General features: G+C 43.6%; 1 protein-coding gene across 1 annotated transcript in view; it reads left to right on the top strand.

Moving 5' to 3' along the window:
* Positions 1–16,567, top strand: part of LOC133975495 (RIMS-binding protein 2-like) — a 56,889-nt gene that overhangs the window by 34,541 nt on the left and 5,781 nt on the right. Inside the window, exons 7-18 of the mRNA XM_062413460.1 lie at positions 2,535–2,639; positions 3,815–3,865; positions 6,015–6,219; positions 7,266–7,423; positions 7,516–7,595; positions 7,726–7,835; positions 9,317–10,129; positions 11,467–11,618; positions 12,274–13,053; positions 13,199–13,354; positions 13,721–13,867; positions 15,830–15,935. Of these exons, the coding sequence (XP_062269444.1) occupies positions 2,535–2,639; positions 3,815–3,865; positions 6,015–6,219; positions 7,266–7,423; positions 7,516–7,595; positions 7,726–7,835; positions 9,317–10,129; positions 11,467–11,618; positions 12,274–13,053; positions 13,199–13,354; positions 13,721–13,867; positions 15,830–15,935 (2,863 nt within the window). The remainder of the gene's footprint in view (positions 1–2,534; positions 2,640–3,814; positions 3,866–6,014; positions 6,220–7,265; positions 7,424–7,515; positions 7,596–7,725; positions 7,836–9,316; positions 10,130–11,466; positions 11,619–12,273; positions 13,054–13,198; positions 13,355–13,720; positions 13,868–15,829; positions 15,936–16,567) is intronic.

Genomic DNA, 16,567 nt, shown 5'->3' with positions numbered 1-16,567 from the left:
CAAAGGAGAGATGGAAGAAGCACAACATGAAAAAAACAGTGATAGATTTGATTCATTTACTGTTGATTCCTAATCCAAGACTAGCCTTGGTTTTAAAGTTATATCATCTGACATCAAAAGGCAAACGTTATGGAATTAAGACCTTTCTATCACAGCAGGAGGTCAAGACACAAGACATACACAAAGATTTTGAATGGGTCTTATTCTTCTAACTGAGGCCATTCTGTGAGTCAATCCTCTTAAAGCTGTGCAAACAATGTTGAATTGTATGTTTTTAATTGCTTTGTCGTGGTTGTCATTGCTGTCATTGTTTATGAATAGCTGGAAACTAGTCTATCTGACCTCAGTCTTATCTTCCAGATGGTTTTGTGTCTGTAGCACAGAATTGAGATCAGAGATACCGATAGATAGCTTGTTTTTCATAATTACAGAGCTGAGATCTATTTCATTCATAGACACATCTGGATTTTCTGCCATCAACAGGTCAACTTCTCAGCCAGGTTTGAGAATTGCACTCAGAAATACCAACGATATGTGCCTCCATCAATCAGCTCATGTGTTCACCCCTGTCTGTTTGTTTGTGAGCAAGATTACGGAAAAAAAAAAGGGAGAGATTTCCTCAAAACTTGGTGGAAGGATACGGGTCAAGCAAGATCCTATTAAATTTTTGGTGCGGATCGGATCAGGATTTTTTTCAACATTTTCACAGTTTCCCTCAGGGAATAATTCGTAGATCTTGATAAGATGAGTTTATTTGATTAACCTATATCTATGAGATTTGAATTGAGATTGAATTAAAAGTGACTGTGGGGCCTTGGAGGACTCTCCCTCAGATATCCAGCTGCTCTCATGGATCTGATCTGGTCAGTTTCTGTTCTAATATGACCTCACCGGGTGTTTCCTGAAAATGTAGGTGACTTCATCAAGCGCCCCCTGAAGTTTAAAGGGTTAAAAACAAAAAAATGGTTTCACCAAAGCTGCAGTGACAGCCTCTCAGCCAGTCCAGTCCTCCGCAGCTTAGAGCTTCTCTCAGATTATGCAAAGCAGTGTCTGCCTGCTCAGGACACCTCGAAGCCACTCCGGGAGGTAAAGAGGCTTTTCTTTCTTTTTTTTCTTTTTTTTTTAAGGGAGAGGGAATACAGAGAGAAACTGATGAATGTCAGAGCTTTCTAAGCTGTCCTTTCTTCTTAAGCCTGCAGAAACATCTTGTGCCTTAACTCTGCTTCTGCAAGATGTGGCAGCTGGTCGTGACTTAGTGGAGAGATACTGTATAGTCATGACTCGGATCATTTCAGAGAGGGTAGATTCTGGATCAGCGATTGACAGCTTTGTCTGAGTCAGTTTGGAGTATACAGTAAGTTGGATGTGAGGGAGAAACATTGTCTGAAAATCTTGATACTTTAACAGTGAAGTCAAAATCTGATAAATTGAGAACTGTTATAAGTTGTTGTTCAGCATTTCAGGAAATATGCTGCTGGCTGTGGATTGATCGTTAAGACGCAGACACATGACATGACAATATCAAAAGGATAACTTTTACTCTTATTTCATGGTTTAATGACTTTGTTGAATACCTTTTTAATTTGTTTTATCCGGATTTTAAAACCAATGCAACCAAATAATTGTTCTGACAATGCTAATTTCTCAAATGTGCATCTTTACTGAAACTTTACAGGTGTGTATTTGAGATCAAAATAAAGGCCACGTTTATCGATGGGTAACGTAGTAGTGGCGATTACTGAGTAGTGGTGTCATAATGTAGTAATCACATTAAGTACTTGAACAGGCCAGTAAACAAATGGGATTAACCACACCTGTGCCAACCGTCTTCCTACTGTTTCCCGTCACATCTTCAATTATAAACAAACATTACTTATAATAGTTCAAATGTTGATACTGTTTTCGATTATTAAAAAAATACAGATTGCGGCGGCATTGGTGATGCTGCAGTGTCACCGCTCATTTGTTGGTTTATATCCCCGTTTCTGCATGAGTTTTCTCCAGCTTCCTCCCACATGCAGATTGGGGTTAGGTCAAAATTATTTATAGGTGTGAACGTGAGAGTGAACAGTTGATTGTCTCTGTATGTTTGCTCAAAGTGTCCAGGGTGTACCCCGCCTCTTGGGATTGGAATTCAGCTCTCACTGCGTCCCTCATGGGATAAGTGCTATGGATAATGGATGGATGGAAAGCTGATGCAACCACATGATTGCTTTCGCCGTATCGTGACAATCCTGATTCCACAACCTATGCATTTTGTTTGTCAGATCAGAGTGTAGAATTACCTGCAGCGAGTGGAAATTCAAGTAGACAGAGTTCAGTGTCTGCAGAACCCATCCTCCTCCCAGTGCCTGTGAGAGCAACAGCAATATTCTGATAATTGTTGAGACTCAAGGTCTGGCTGTATTGTATCTGTCAGTCTCAATGGAGAAAGACTGCGGTTGGGTAATTCTTGCGGGAAACTGTCAAGAATCAACATCCTTCATCATAACCACATTTTGTCCCTCTGCCTCCCTCTTTGTGTTTCTCCTCAGCATATGCACGAGGCTGTCGAGCTGAAGCAGCAGCTGCAGATAGAGCATGAGCGAGCCTTGGTGGCCCTTCACACCAAGCAGAAGGAGATCAATCAACTGCAAACGGTATGGCTTCTATGAATAAATGCAAAGATAGAGAAATGGTTAGAGCTTAATTATTCATAAGTTTGACATAATGCTCCAGGATCATTACTTTTCTGATAAGAGCTGTGGCTGCTCCTCATTCAGTTACTGATGTGTCAGGAGCCAGTTTGTGCTGAATCACTGTCACTGAATCACTGCTACTGTATCAGGAAATATGAAGACCTCAGAAACCTGTACAGAAATCTGCAGAGTTTGTCAGAAGTGCAGCTTCAGCTGCTCTTTGATAAAAATGCAGCCTTTCTAGTTGTGGGAGCCTTTTTTTTCAGCGAGCAGACATTATTTGTTTCCCTGTGTTGTATTCTCTGTGGTACATTTTTTAAAACTGGGATATATGTTTTTTTTTTTATTTTGCTTAGAAAGTAGTCAAATGAAGTCCAACTCTCCCTGGTGATATTTTAAGTTTCAAGTGCTTTTGATACTTTTTTGAAGCAGTTCAAATACTGGGGATGTTAAATTATTTGCCTTTATAACAAGTCTGGCCCAGATAGATTGTTGAATTCACTGAGCGCTTGCTGGATTTTTAAGATTAGGAGTTTAGACATTTTAACTCCCTCACATCTTATGTAAACTTCATCATCTGGAGGATGAACCACTTTTTCATTGTTAAATTTGTTATTTGTTCTTTATTTATTTACTGTTAATTTCTTTAAAACTATAAAAACACAAGTTTTCCAAAAAGCCCATACAAATTCTCGTTCTTCTAATGGGTGATCCTAACAATACTTACTGGAGTAGATCACTCAGACTTTGATATATCAAAGATCCTAATTGTGACTGTTCCTCAGAAATCTGTGAGAATTGCCACTCTTTGCATTTGTTTTTGTTAAAATTGATGACTAATAATCTAAAAACATCATATGAAAGCGCCCATAAAGAGCCTGATTGATGTTTTCAATGTTTTAGATATTTTACTTCCTTCTCCAGATCCCACTCTGACACTTACGTACCCTAAACTTAATTTACGAGTGTTAATCGGCGCTGTTCCGTCAGGAGTGGGATCCGCTGCTCTGACCAACCAGTGAGCCTCAACCAGAGTTCTGTGTTGACAGTGTGTCAGCTGTGTGCTGCCTGTTCTACCTTGTGCACCGCGATCACAGTGTCAGCTGTCACTGTGTGTTTCTGTGTGCTCCCTGCAGGCTCTGGTGCAATCTGACCAACAGCATGAGGACGCAGTTCACCTGTTAGAGGTACAGTCACATCAACAAACACAGATCAGTGTCACGCTTTATAAATAAAGCTTGGATGAAAGAAAACAGTGTTAGCCTGATGTTGAAAACAGGATGTTAACAAGGAGATGTACATGGCCTAATATACCTGCACATGTGTGTGTTTAGCAATATGAGGAAAACGATAAACACTTCCAGAAGAAATTAATCTACTAAAAGTCAGCTTGTATATAACACGAGCCATACTAGAAGCTGTGAGGCTATACACACTTGTATGCGTATCATTTTTACAATGTCGAAAAAATAAGGCCCTGGAGACCTGATTTCTGATTTGTAATTCAGAATAAGGTTTAAAGTAAACCATTTAAACATAGTCATTGTTCGGATGTTCACCTCTTGCCCTAAAACAGGTTGTGTGGCATAATTCCTGGCTCATAATATCCTATAGTGCCATGTGGACTCCACACCACCTCTTGTCATTTGAGGCACATTTTTTTGTAGAGCCCAGCTACACCTTGGAAAAAATGTACTTGTCAACACCAACGGCTTGAAGATCTAATTTTGTGTTCGAAGGCGAAGTAAATTAAATTATATAACGGAACTTTTAGTTTAATATCAGCATATTTATAACAGTTTTCCTCTAGGATTCCTCTGTTGTTTAACTTGATCAGACTCAAACATCCAATTAATCCTGCATCCAGGCCGACCTTGAATGAATTTATAAATTTCCCTACGAGCAAAATCACTGAGCTGCTGCGTTTCATCACCGTCTTTAAGATGCCTGTCGCTGGTTCATCTACTTCAAATTGTTTTTCTCATTTCACTCTAAATCCTTTTGTCATGACAATAGTGTGCAGACTCTTTTGAGTGTGGTTCAAAGGGAGGTCACATTATTATCCAACTTAAGCACTGGAATATACGATTTTAAAGAGGCAGCAGCCTGCGTTTGGTCGGTGAAATTGAAACTCCACTACATATTAGTTATTTGTAGTAGAACTAAACAATTGACTCAATTTATAGTATCTATACCACAGGCCAGTTTCTGGGTAATGGGTAAAAACTAACCAGGTTTAAAAACGGCTCCACTCTGTGAAGGGTCAAACAAACCTCCATATTCTGTTTTCTGTAAAACACCATTCTTCGGTTATTTGGTGTTTTAGGAGCAAGCAAAACAAATATTGACATAATATGAAATTGTAAGAAACATACTTTCCCCCCCCCCCACTTTATTTTTCACTAGTATTTGTTACAATTATATTTATCTAATTAATATTTTGTTGTTTTGCAATACTTTTTCCTTCTTTGCATCAGTTATGAAATCATTTATTGTGGTTTGGTCTTTATTTTGAATATGTCGTCTTATAATTTTTCGTATTTCTTTACTTTATTCTTTTTTTATCTAAACAGAACAATAAGGACAGAATGTTTCAGGTATTTATTTTATTCCCTGGTTAGTTTCATCTCCCTCGTCTCCTGTGTGAAGTCTTCAGGGACTTTTTTTGTGCAAAGTGAGATCCTTATATACGTAAACTGAATACATCCTACATTTCTCTATCCCAAGTACCGGCTACACACCCATACATCTTCCTCTGATGAATCAGTGATACAATGTTTTTAATTTCTATATTGTAGGTTTAATAATCCTCTTGACGTGTTGCTCAGGCTTTGTTATCTGCGTTATATATCAGCAGCTGCAGCAGATGATGCCGCACGTTCATTAGCTGCAGTGGTTTCACTATAATATGCTACCATAAGCTTGGATATGTCTCTTTAGGGAGCTTTTTCTAATTGGGTCTGTGTTCGATCAGCATTAACAGATAAAATGCTGCCTATTCTTCAGAGGGTTTACATTTGATGAAGTACGCTTTGAGTGTCAAACTACACGCGGCATCTATTGTACTTATGTTCTTCCTGGAAGAAGGATCCCTCACATGCGGATCTCACTGAGGTTTCTACGTTTTCTTTTCCCCTGTTAAAACGATTAAGGGCAGAGGATGTCTCACCTTGTTAAAGCCCTATGGGACAAATTGTGATTTGTGAATATGGGATATACCATTATAATTTGATGGAGTATGTATTCTTACATTTATCTCTCCTTTTACTTTTTTCCCCCCATCCCTCCTCTCAACCATTACCGTCCCCTTTCTGCCCTCCTCATCGTCCGTCAAAGGTCAAAGTTCGTGACCTGGAGCAGAAATGCAGGTCAAAGAGTGAGCAGTACCACCAGCTTTCCAAAGAGCTGCTGAATTTCAGTTTGCAATCAGACACGGTGGACATCCTGAAGATTAAGCCCACCTCCACCTCCCAGATCCTCGTCTCTCCAAACAGGAAACTTCCACGGGTCATTGTTGGATTTGAAGGCCAACGAGAGACAGGTGGGTCAGTTGTGCCATCAATACATTGTCTATACCACTTATCTTTTGAGTGGGTATAGCCGCAACCAATCCCAGCTGATATTTGGCGCCCTGGAGTCCTGCACAGTCTTTATGTAATCCACTTTGATGTTCTAGCAAGTTAATTGTTGTTTTTACATTTTTTTTATTATATTCATCAACGGTCGTGATTATTATGGTCTACTAATGACTTCTATCTACACTCGCTGGTATCTTTGCTCTCTGTTTAATCGTAAGAAAATGTTCCCAGTACAACTTGGTACTAATGGTTCATTCTGAGTGGGGTCCACTCGTCTTTAAAATGATATGCACTGTGGACAAACTGGATAAAAGCATGAACTGAGCTATATGTGATCAAAAGGCTTTATGATCAGAATGAAATGAGTCTAATCCCCCGACATGGCCTTTGGATCAGCTTACTCCTGACCAGAGGTGGACACCATTAATGCTTATTCATGATCAATATCTGCCCTAATTGATTACAGGCCTGATGTATGACATGAATGTGGTTTAACACATTAGTATTCTCGCGACACACGGTGTAACCTGCAGAGGCAGCAGATACAGCCGTATCAGCGATGTAGATTTATACAGTCTGCCGCAGACTACAGGTCTTTGAAGTGCTGGAAATCCTGTTTTATCTTTCCCTTCTCTCAAAACTCACTGATGCTTTTGTGCTAATGCATAATATTACTTGCTCGCAAACCACAAGAACCCAGAGATGCAGTGGATCCATGTTGTTGACTCAATTTCCTCAAGGAATTCAGTCATTTGCCGTCTTACACTGCAGTTTTCTATATTCTATTTCCTTTTTCTGTGTTGTGCGCATTTCCCCACGAAGACGTCCGTGGTATTTAAGGACAAATGCATTGCAGATATGTTGATGGGGATGGAAGAGGCTTTGCCACAGAGAGTGTTTGCTGTACATTCATTTCAACAGGAGATCAATAGCTGTGCAATGAGCAGCAAATGGGTGCAGAAGGAATGACAGTTTCTCTTTATTTGCTATGGAAATCAATGTCTTCCAGGCGATGAGAACGCGACACACACACCACGACTGATCTCCCAGTTCTTAACCTGCACAACGGAGACTGGAGACAAAGAGCGACCAGAACTGCGGGCTGTCAAATTTAGCACCGTGACGACGGACCGTCCCCGCAGCCCTCGACAGCTGACCCCTTCAGAGGTGGGTCTGAATGACACCACATTACTAAATTCATATTAATAATTGATAATAGTTGAGCTATCAATATCTTTGATTCTGTTATCAATCTATAGATGGAGGATGAGGCCACCCCATCCCCCAGGTCCAAGCCTCGCTACACAGGCCAGGTCCGCCTGTGCACTGCCCGCTACAGGTGAATAAGACCAACCTCATGAGTCTGTTGATTTGATCAATGGCTTATTTATTCATTTTAAATTCTTACAAATGTAGGAAAGCTGCTGTTATGAAAACTAAGAGTCAAACATGAACACTCTTCCTTTCAGTTATAACCCTTACGATGGACCAAACGAGCACCCCGAAGCAGAGCTCCCCCTTGTGTCTGGAAAGTATCTGTACGTGTATGGAAACATGGACGATGACGGCTTCTACCAAGGTGAGAAACACAACATGCGAACACAAGTCGTCTTAGAGGTGGAGGAGGAGATAACATGGCAAATGTAATCGGCACTAAAGGAAGTTATTCTTAAGCAGGAACTTAAATGACAAATGTAAAAAGAAAAAAATCAGTATTCATATGAAAGATAACAATACAGCAGGAGGCCTCTTTAGCTGCTTTTCAAGTTCTGATGTTTCCCCTGAGTCAGTGGCTGAGAAATCTTGACACAACAAGCGTGTGCATCATCATGTTTTAATTATCTCACAATGAAACATTTCTCAAAATGTGTGACGGTTCAGTTTGTCCCCCAGAGAATTAGATCTATTTACAATATTCTACGTGGCGTCTAAATCCTTAACAAATGACCATGTTAGAACATTGTATCAGTGTACTTAATGTTATTATTACGTATCTTAATCTTAAATAATTGTATTTCATTGTATTGCTCTTGTGAAGCCTGTTGTAAACTTAAGAAATTAGCCACTAAAATATAGTTTTATAATTTTTAGAAAAAGTAGTTTTCACACCACTGTATTTACTTTAAAAGTAAACTCTGATGACGCTAAGAAAAACTCCTACACACTTTTCACAAGTGATGGTTGTAGTGAATCTCTTGTATAATCTCTTTAGAATTATGAAGGCTTCTCCATCAGTGGCAATCCTAATCCCCCTGGCTAGAAATCCTGCAGCGGCCCGCCACAGACGCAGTAGTACTCAGCTGCAGTGAGTCATTAGCTGTCGGCGATGAGATTGCATGGCATCGTGGAGGAGCCTTGTATTTACCATGCAGGAGGGAGACATAGGCCTCAGACCAAGCTGTTGTCAAGATGGGACTTCAGTCCCTTTTAGCTTGATGACTAATCCAGCGGGGCTCAGCTTAATCATCCGCACACACAAACAACACACACATCATAAGGCCTCACAGGCCTCTGTGGGAAAAGGGATTGAAGGACAAGAGGATGAGGAGGTTTTCTTAAAGACAGAATTCTTCCCTGTGGGAAAAACTGCAGGGATGTTTTTTCCTGCATTGACCAGAGCACAGACAAGCTCAGGGGTGTTCCTGGAAATATTTAAAATCAGAGTTCAAGCTCTTTTAACATTTCCTCGCTTCTGTGTTTACTGGAGAGAGTATAAAACAAGCATCAGAGAACTAGTGGTACATATTAGGGAATTGTACTTATTGTATATTTACATAACTCACATCTCTCACTCTCTGACTCATTCCCACCTTGCAAGGACGATACCTCACTGACGACTGTGTATTCATGTTACTGCTTTCCTTTTGTGTTTGTCTTGTAAGGACGCATTAGTGAGGCTAATGTAAGTGAGGCTTATATTTGTAGGAGGATCCACAGAGGCACTTTAATACCAGAGATGGTTGTTAAAGGTTGCTGTTTTCAGGGATTTAGGCTATTCGTACATCAACATGAAGACTAAGGCACAGACTTAAGTTTTTTAATACATTTTCTGTGTCACAGGGGAGCTGCTGGATGGCCAGCGTGGACTTGTCCCCTCCAACTTCGTGGAGTTTGTCCAGGACAAGGAAAAACTCTCTGGGGAAGGAGGGGATAACCTGGGCCCACTGGAGCATACTGGACCCCTGGCCTTGATGGGAGTAGATGGAGGTGCCTCACAGGATGGCCTCCTGGGCTCATCCAATGCCTTGGTTCCCTGTAGCAATGGGACAGGGGGGCCATTTGACCCTGAGGACCTGGCTGAAGATGTTGTGCCTTATCCCCGAAAGATAACTTTGATCAAGCAGCTGGCACGCAGCGTCATCGTGGCCTGGGAGCCTCCACTCGTGCCTTTGGGCTGGGGGAACATCTCTGGCTACAACGTGTTAGTAGACGGGGAACACCGTGCCAGCGTGCAGTACGGTGGCCGGACCAAGTCTCTGCTGGAGAAGCTCGACCTGGACGGCTGCGTCCATCGAGTGACTGTGCAGTGCGCCACCGACCGGGGCTTGTCAGACGAGCTGCGGTGCACGTTGCTGGTGGGAGCCAACGTGGTCGTGGCGCCGTGTGGTCTGCGGGTGGACGACATCCAGCGCGACACCGCCGAGCTCTCCTGGCTTCCCAGCAATAGCAACTACGGTCACACGGTGTTCTTGGACGGGACGGAGCACGCGGTGGTAAAGCCAGGGAGGTACAGACTCCGCTTCCTCAACCTGAAGCCCCTGACGGTGTACAAAGTCACCGTGCTGGCACAGCCGCACCAGGTGCCATGGCAACTGCCGCTGGAGCAGAGGGAGAGGAAAGAAGCTGGTGTGGAGTTCTGCACTCAGGCTGCAGGTCAGCAAGGCTCATCTCTATACACACACAGCATCCACGGTACACACATGATTGTGATTCTGCTGGCGTTTCACATTTAGACAGTGTTGTGGGTTGTGTGTGGGACAGATGAAGATGAGTTACTGCTACTACTCTGTTTACAATCAGTTTAATGTAATGTCAGCTCTAATATGTAACCTGATGCCTTAGTAATATCAATCTTAGAGTATAAGAAACGCATTGCCTTACCATGCCCTTGTTGTGTATTGTATTTTGTCTAGGTCCAACACCATATTGCAGAACAGGTCAGAATGAAACATCAACGCTGGGCTGGGTTTCCAATACATCTTAGCACTAATTTAATCTCAGTAGAAACAGATAACTTAGTGCTATGATACTTCTGGAAGAGAGTGAAACAGATAATTACCTATTTTCTGAAATTAGTTATATGGGAAATTTGCATTTTGTTATGGTTCTGAGATTGAAAAAACTTTTCATCAACACAATGCACTCATTCGTATATATGTAGTAAACACTTTATTATTTGACATTCAAATGCAGTTCGGCCCAAGTTTACTTACTGCCCAGATCACATAACTAATTAGAGAATAGCCCCTGCATCACAAGATATGATTAGTTATCATACCGGTGAGTCAATTCCTCAGCCTGTGGCCTAGCCTACAAGAACCAGCTCTATAAAAAGCAGTGCCCATCCACTGCTCTAAAGAAATGACCATTTTTTATCAGTGTGCATTTGCTTCTGCTTGAATGCAGCAGTGCATGTTCAATCCAGCGATCCAGGAGAGTGGAAGACAGAGATTGGGCTTTAGTTAATCTCTCTGGATTGTGTCTTGCATGCTGAGGCAGCAGTGTTTCTCTGTGGAGAAGCTTGCATTTTTTATTTTACCTTTATTTTTATCCTATAATAAACTGCAGTGTGTAGTTATGGTGTAGCACCAGACTAAAAGGGAAATGTTTGGCAAATTAATGAGACATTGACGATTGTCTTGCTCGAGCTGACCCACAATAAGTCATCATGTACTTGAATGACATTTTACAATCGCATCGCGGTGTCTTGTGAATGACTTCCATTAGCACGGTCACTTTATTTTATCTGCATGGACTGTGAATCTCTGCGAAGTAGAAAACAAACATGCAGGGTAAATTATAGATACACCCAGTTTGTGGTTTCCTGATCCTCCCTCTCTGTTATGGGGGCATTTCTGTGCATGGTTGTGACAGGGCCCATTTGTGCATTTGAGGAATGCTTCACACCCTCTGCTCTTGTTTGTATGCTGGTGATATTAAAACCGTACATTATTAATGTTTCCCCCTGCCATGCTTCTCTCACCTCCCAGGCCCTCCCCAGCCTCCCCATGATGTGCGGGTGCTCTGTGGGCAGGCTCCGGGGGTCCTCCAGGTCTGCTGGAAGCCTCCCATCCTCTCTCCCACAGGCACGTCGAATGGGGCAAATGTCATCGGATACGCAGTGTGCACTAAAGGACAGAGGGTGAGTTAGCGAGCGTTACTCTACCTTGGTGTAGCTCCGGCTGTTGAGGGATGGTATAATGAGCGATGGTGGATTCAAGGCCTGTCACATGATTAGAGGGAAAGCTGGAGACTTTGTGCTGCATCATGTCGAGTTGCAGAGGTAGCAATGTGTCGATAGACAAGCATATGGGGCCCATTTTTCAACATCTTGTATACAGTACACATGTGCAGTATATACAACACTCTTTTAATTGTCTAATCATGTGTATTCCAGTAGAAGTGTGAATATACATCACAGATGGGGAGCTAACAGCCTCTGTCGCTGAGTGTAGCATTAAATCATCCCTGCCCTCAACAGACACAGCAGTGCCACCTACTTGTGATTCGATATCAGTGCAAGTTTCACAATGTTGGACCTGTGAATGTGTTGGAAAGTTCTCTCACTCCCTCTGGTGACTGCTGAAGAGAATGAACACATGATACCTGAAAGCGTGAATCAATTCTGTTATGGATAGTCAGCTGCTTCTGGGCTGCTCTCTATTGTTTGTAGGATTAAAAGACAGATTTCTGGAATTATTTGATAGAAAATGTCACTTCTGATGTCTTTATACTGTTTTTGTGTAGTTGTTTTACGATTCTACTTATATTAATAATTATTCTTTGTTTGAATCCAGGTAGCTGAGGTGTTGTTCCCGATGGCAGACTATGTCACTGTGGAGCTGACGAGGATTCAGTGCCTGGAGGCCAGAGAAGTCATCGTCAAGACGCTGTCAGTACAGGGAGAATCCCAGGACTCCCACGTCGCCGTCATTCCAAACAACCTGCTTGTGCCTCTACCTCCGATCCCCCTGCCCCCGCCAATGCACCCCCACGCAGGCCCCCCTCCCCACCACCATGTACAACCCCACCTCCAGTCCCCTCACCTCAATCACCCCACGCCCCAGCTTCCTGCTCCACCCCAGGCACACGGACAACCACTCCCACCTCATGCCCCGCACCCTCAACCCCATCCCAGACTTCCTCATCCAGGTGGACCTCCGCCACCCCAGCTCCGGCTCCCACATCCTCAGCCGCAGCCCCTACATCTCCAGCCGTGCCCGCCACACCAAGGTCCCAGGCCCCAGCACCAACTGCCTCTGCTGCCCCACCACCAACCCCACCCTGTACCTCAGAGACCAGTAAGTGCCAGAGACCTGGATGCCAAAGAGCATGCTGCCCACCACGGAGGAGGTGTTCCACCTGGCCAGCCTGGTTGGGACCCCCAACGCTCGCCTTCGTCCCAGCCTCCTGTGCCCATGCAAGGCCACACCCTGGAGGCCCCTCCCCAGGGAAATCCACGCTCCCCCTCCCCTCAGAGGATTCTCCCCCAGCCCCGAGGCACGCTCATCCCAGACACCGTGGCCAAAGCCATCGCCCGGGAAGCAGCACAGAGGGTAGCAGCGGAAAGTGGCAAGGTCTGCAATGGACGTTCTCAATCCAATCACACAATATTATAGATACCTGATTCCTAATGATGCATGCAATGAAGAAAAAAGAAACACGCAACAAGATGTACCACTGTAACCGTCTGTTACTCATACACTGATGTATCATTTTCAGGGCGACAGGAGGCCGGTTAGGTACGGAGAGCAGGGTCAATCATTTTACCAGCATCACTCTGATGAGGAAGAGGAGGACGAGGAAGGGTTTGCACGCGGCCGTCGGAGAGGACCCTCTGTGGATGAGTTCCTCCGGGGCTCTGAGCTGGGGAGGCCGGTAAGATCAACACGATAAGTGACAAATCCTTTGCTCTCTTTTCCAGCTTCACCTCATATGTGTTTTACGATGGAAACCTCCTAAGTGTGTGTGTATGTTTGGACGTGTGTGTGTGTGTGTGTGTGTGTGTGTGTGCATGCATGTCCGGGTGGTTGCATGCACGCACTCCTGTTCCCATGTCTGCAGTCATGCGTGTGTTTTCCCATCCATGTATGTTTGATGTGTGCACGCATGTTATGTATGTATGTGAATTTAAACGATTGTGTCTGTGTGTTTGTTTGTTTGTGTGTGTGCGGGTGTTTGTGTGTGTGTGTGTGTGTGTGTGTGCGTGTGTGTGTGTATGTTTGTGTGTGTGCCTACCAAAAGCCTAACTATAGTCACAATGAAGAATATCACAGCGAAAGCAGCCGGGGCTCTGACCTGTCTGACATCCTGGAAGAGGAGGAGGAGGAGCTGTACTCTGAGATGCAGCTGGAAGAGGGACGTCGACGCAACTCGCACAACACACCCAAGGTGCAGTTCTTTGCACTTATTCTAAAACCAAAGAGTAGGGCTGGGCGATATGACTTCAAATCAATATCCCGATTATTTCAAACTTTTACCTCAATTACGATTAATGAACGATTAGTTTACAACCCCCACCCCCAATGGGGCGCATCACTCAACAAGCGACTCTGCTCCACTGCTCTTTTCTAATCAGTCACGCGTAGAACTGATCTTTGTAAACACCTGCTGGATTCATATTTATCTTCCTGGATGAACTGGGCGTCGCTTCCTCCTGCAACGATGAAGTTAAAAACCCTGCGCTGCGTCACAATACACGGTAGGAACTTCTCCCCTGTCTGCAGTCCTGCGTGTGTGTCTCCTCGTCCCTGTTGCGCTTCAACACAAACTCTACGATCACAATTATTTATTAATTAATAGATGATGTCGGGTCATGAATCCGGATCGCTCTGATCGTTTAAACCCTGATGTCCTGGCTGTGCGTGTCACATTATGTTTTGTGTTGTGTTAGAGCCGGCGTGCAGGCAACAATTTCTTCCAAAACTTTAGAGAATCCAACAAACACAAAGTAAACTCAAACTCCTGTAGCCGACGTGTTCTAATAACTACTGATTGGTGTTGGTCTTAATTGTGAGTGCAGGTCAGCGGGGGAGTGAGGAGGGAGAACGGGGAGCAGGGTGATAGGGAACATAGCGGACACCCGACAGTTCGTGAATGCACACTTGGGGGAAAGTGAAATTGAATAAACCGACACAAGCAAAATTGGGTCGGTTAGAGTTTACAAATGTCGCTTTCTATACATTTTGGATTAATTGCCCAGCCCTACCCAAGAGTCATAACCACCCAAATTTATTATTCTTCAGTGAAAGCCACGGGCACAGTTACTTCAACTGAGTCTGCTGCCTCAACTTGCATTTGATATGTGTTGTTGGTGTGTGTGCTGAGTTTAATTCAGAGTTACATAAAAAGAGAAAGAGGGCAGAAAAATGGATTTGAGAGCGTCAGCCCACGGATGAGCGAGGCAGAGACAGCGGATCTGACCCTTTCATGAAAAGTGGGACGGTTGTTTTGAATGGTGCAGAACTACAGAGAAACACTGACTGGGTTTAAAGGTGCAGACTCAATCCCTTTCACGAGGTTATTCGCTGCCGAGTTGATGGAGGCGATGTTGGTTCACTGCAGAAACTACACCAAAGGAGACACGGATACAGAAGCTTATTTTTCTTCTTGCAGCAGCATGAATTAAATTACCACACCAGTGAGAAGAAACTGGAGCAACAGTGTCAAAGTTTGATTATCCACTCCGGATATTAGTGGGAAAATCTTGCTATTTCATTATGCCATTGTGCTTAAGATTCCCTATATTATCAGTTGCAACTTTCTCTACACAGATTTTGAGATTATACAAGTTGTGTAGCAGCCTGTTTGTACGGTGCAGGCTATGAGTAGGATGGGAGGTAGCCAGAGGTTGTGGCAGTGTCTGGAAAAAACCTTTCATGTCTAGGCATCATGGAGAGAAACAGTGAGAGAAGGTCTGTGTCGGAAAAGATTGTGATTGAAGTTTTCAGCATCATGGAGAGAAAAGGTGATTTACAGGGTTTGAATGTGTTCAGGTTGTCAGAGAGAGAGAGTCAGGAGTTGGAGCAGTTAAGGGTCACGATGGAGTTTTCTGAGCAGGCTTTTACATATTTATTCACGATGTAATTAGTCTTTACTTGGTTTTAGATTGTGAACATTTCCTGTGGGCTTGTGCGTGTTGGAGTGTGTGTCTATACGTCTGTGTTCCAGTGTGCCTGTCTGTGAGTGCTGCATGATTTTGTTTACATGCAATTTGTACTAAATGTGAGTTGTTGTTTTTTCAGTTTTTTTTTGGTCACATAAATTTGTTTGCAAGTTTGTCCACGTGTCTGTGAGCAAACTCGTTAAAGATCTAATGTTTGTGAATATTTCCTGTGTTTATGTGCATTTCAGACAAACACCCCGGGTGGGGGCGGTCACAACCGGGAGGCGGGGAGACGGGTTCACCATCAGGGCGGTCCCCAACCTCAGAGACGACCTCTAATGGTCCCTTCCATTGGTCAGTATGGGAAGGTGGTTGAGGAGAGAAATGAAGGGCAGATTTAGAAATAATTCTAGTTGTGTGTGAGTGTGACATAGTTAGTAAGTTTCTCTGTTAAAGCCTTCATGAGCTTCTCTGTGTCTCCAGATCACCTCTGTGTCTATGAACCATGCTCATGCCCTTCACTACCTGAACATAAGCTAGATGTTGCAGAGAATATTATGATGTGCAGTTGCTTTCCTGTGTGCATTTCTAGTTGTTTAGGTGACAACATGAATCTGCAGTTGACCTTTTGGGAGGTTGTGCTTTGCGTTGTAACCCCGTCACCCTTTAATTGGTGTTTTCCCGTAGAGGTAACCTCTGAGAATAACAGTGAGGGAAACCTCTCCCCCATCACCGAGGATGTTTACTATGGCAAAGTAGCTCGCCACAGGACATGGTCATCCCGCAGGCACATGGGCGGCACCAGGTCTCCCCATGGTATGTGCCTGCAGTCCTGTTTTTAACCACCACAGCATGGCAACAGAAAGGCCACCACCGACTGGCAACTGGCAAACAGTAGCTGTGGACACTTGCAAGATGCCTGTTTCTCTGTCTCAAATAATAATAGTGATTATTATGCTTCCAGTTGAACAGCATGACTGCACTGC

Source organism: Platichthys flesus, chromosome 19, assembly GCF_949316205.1.
Source record: "Platichthys flesus chromosome 19, fPlaFle2.1, whole genome shotgun sequence".
In the NCBI taxonomy this organism is placed as follows: Eukaryota; Metazoa; Chordata; class Actinopteri; order Pleuronectiformes; family Pleuronectidae; genus Platichthys; species Platichthys flesus.
Note: the sequence above shows the minus strand (reverse complement) of the source record. Positions and strands in the feature narration are given on the sequence as shown.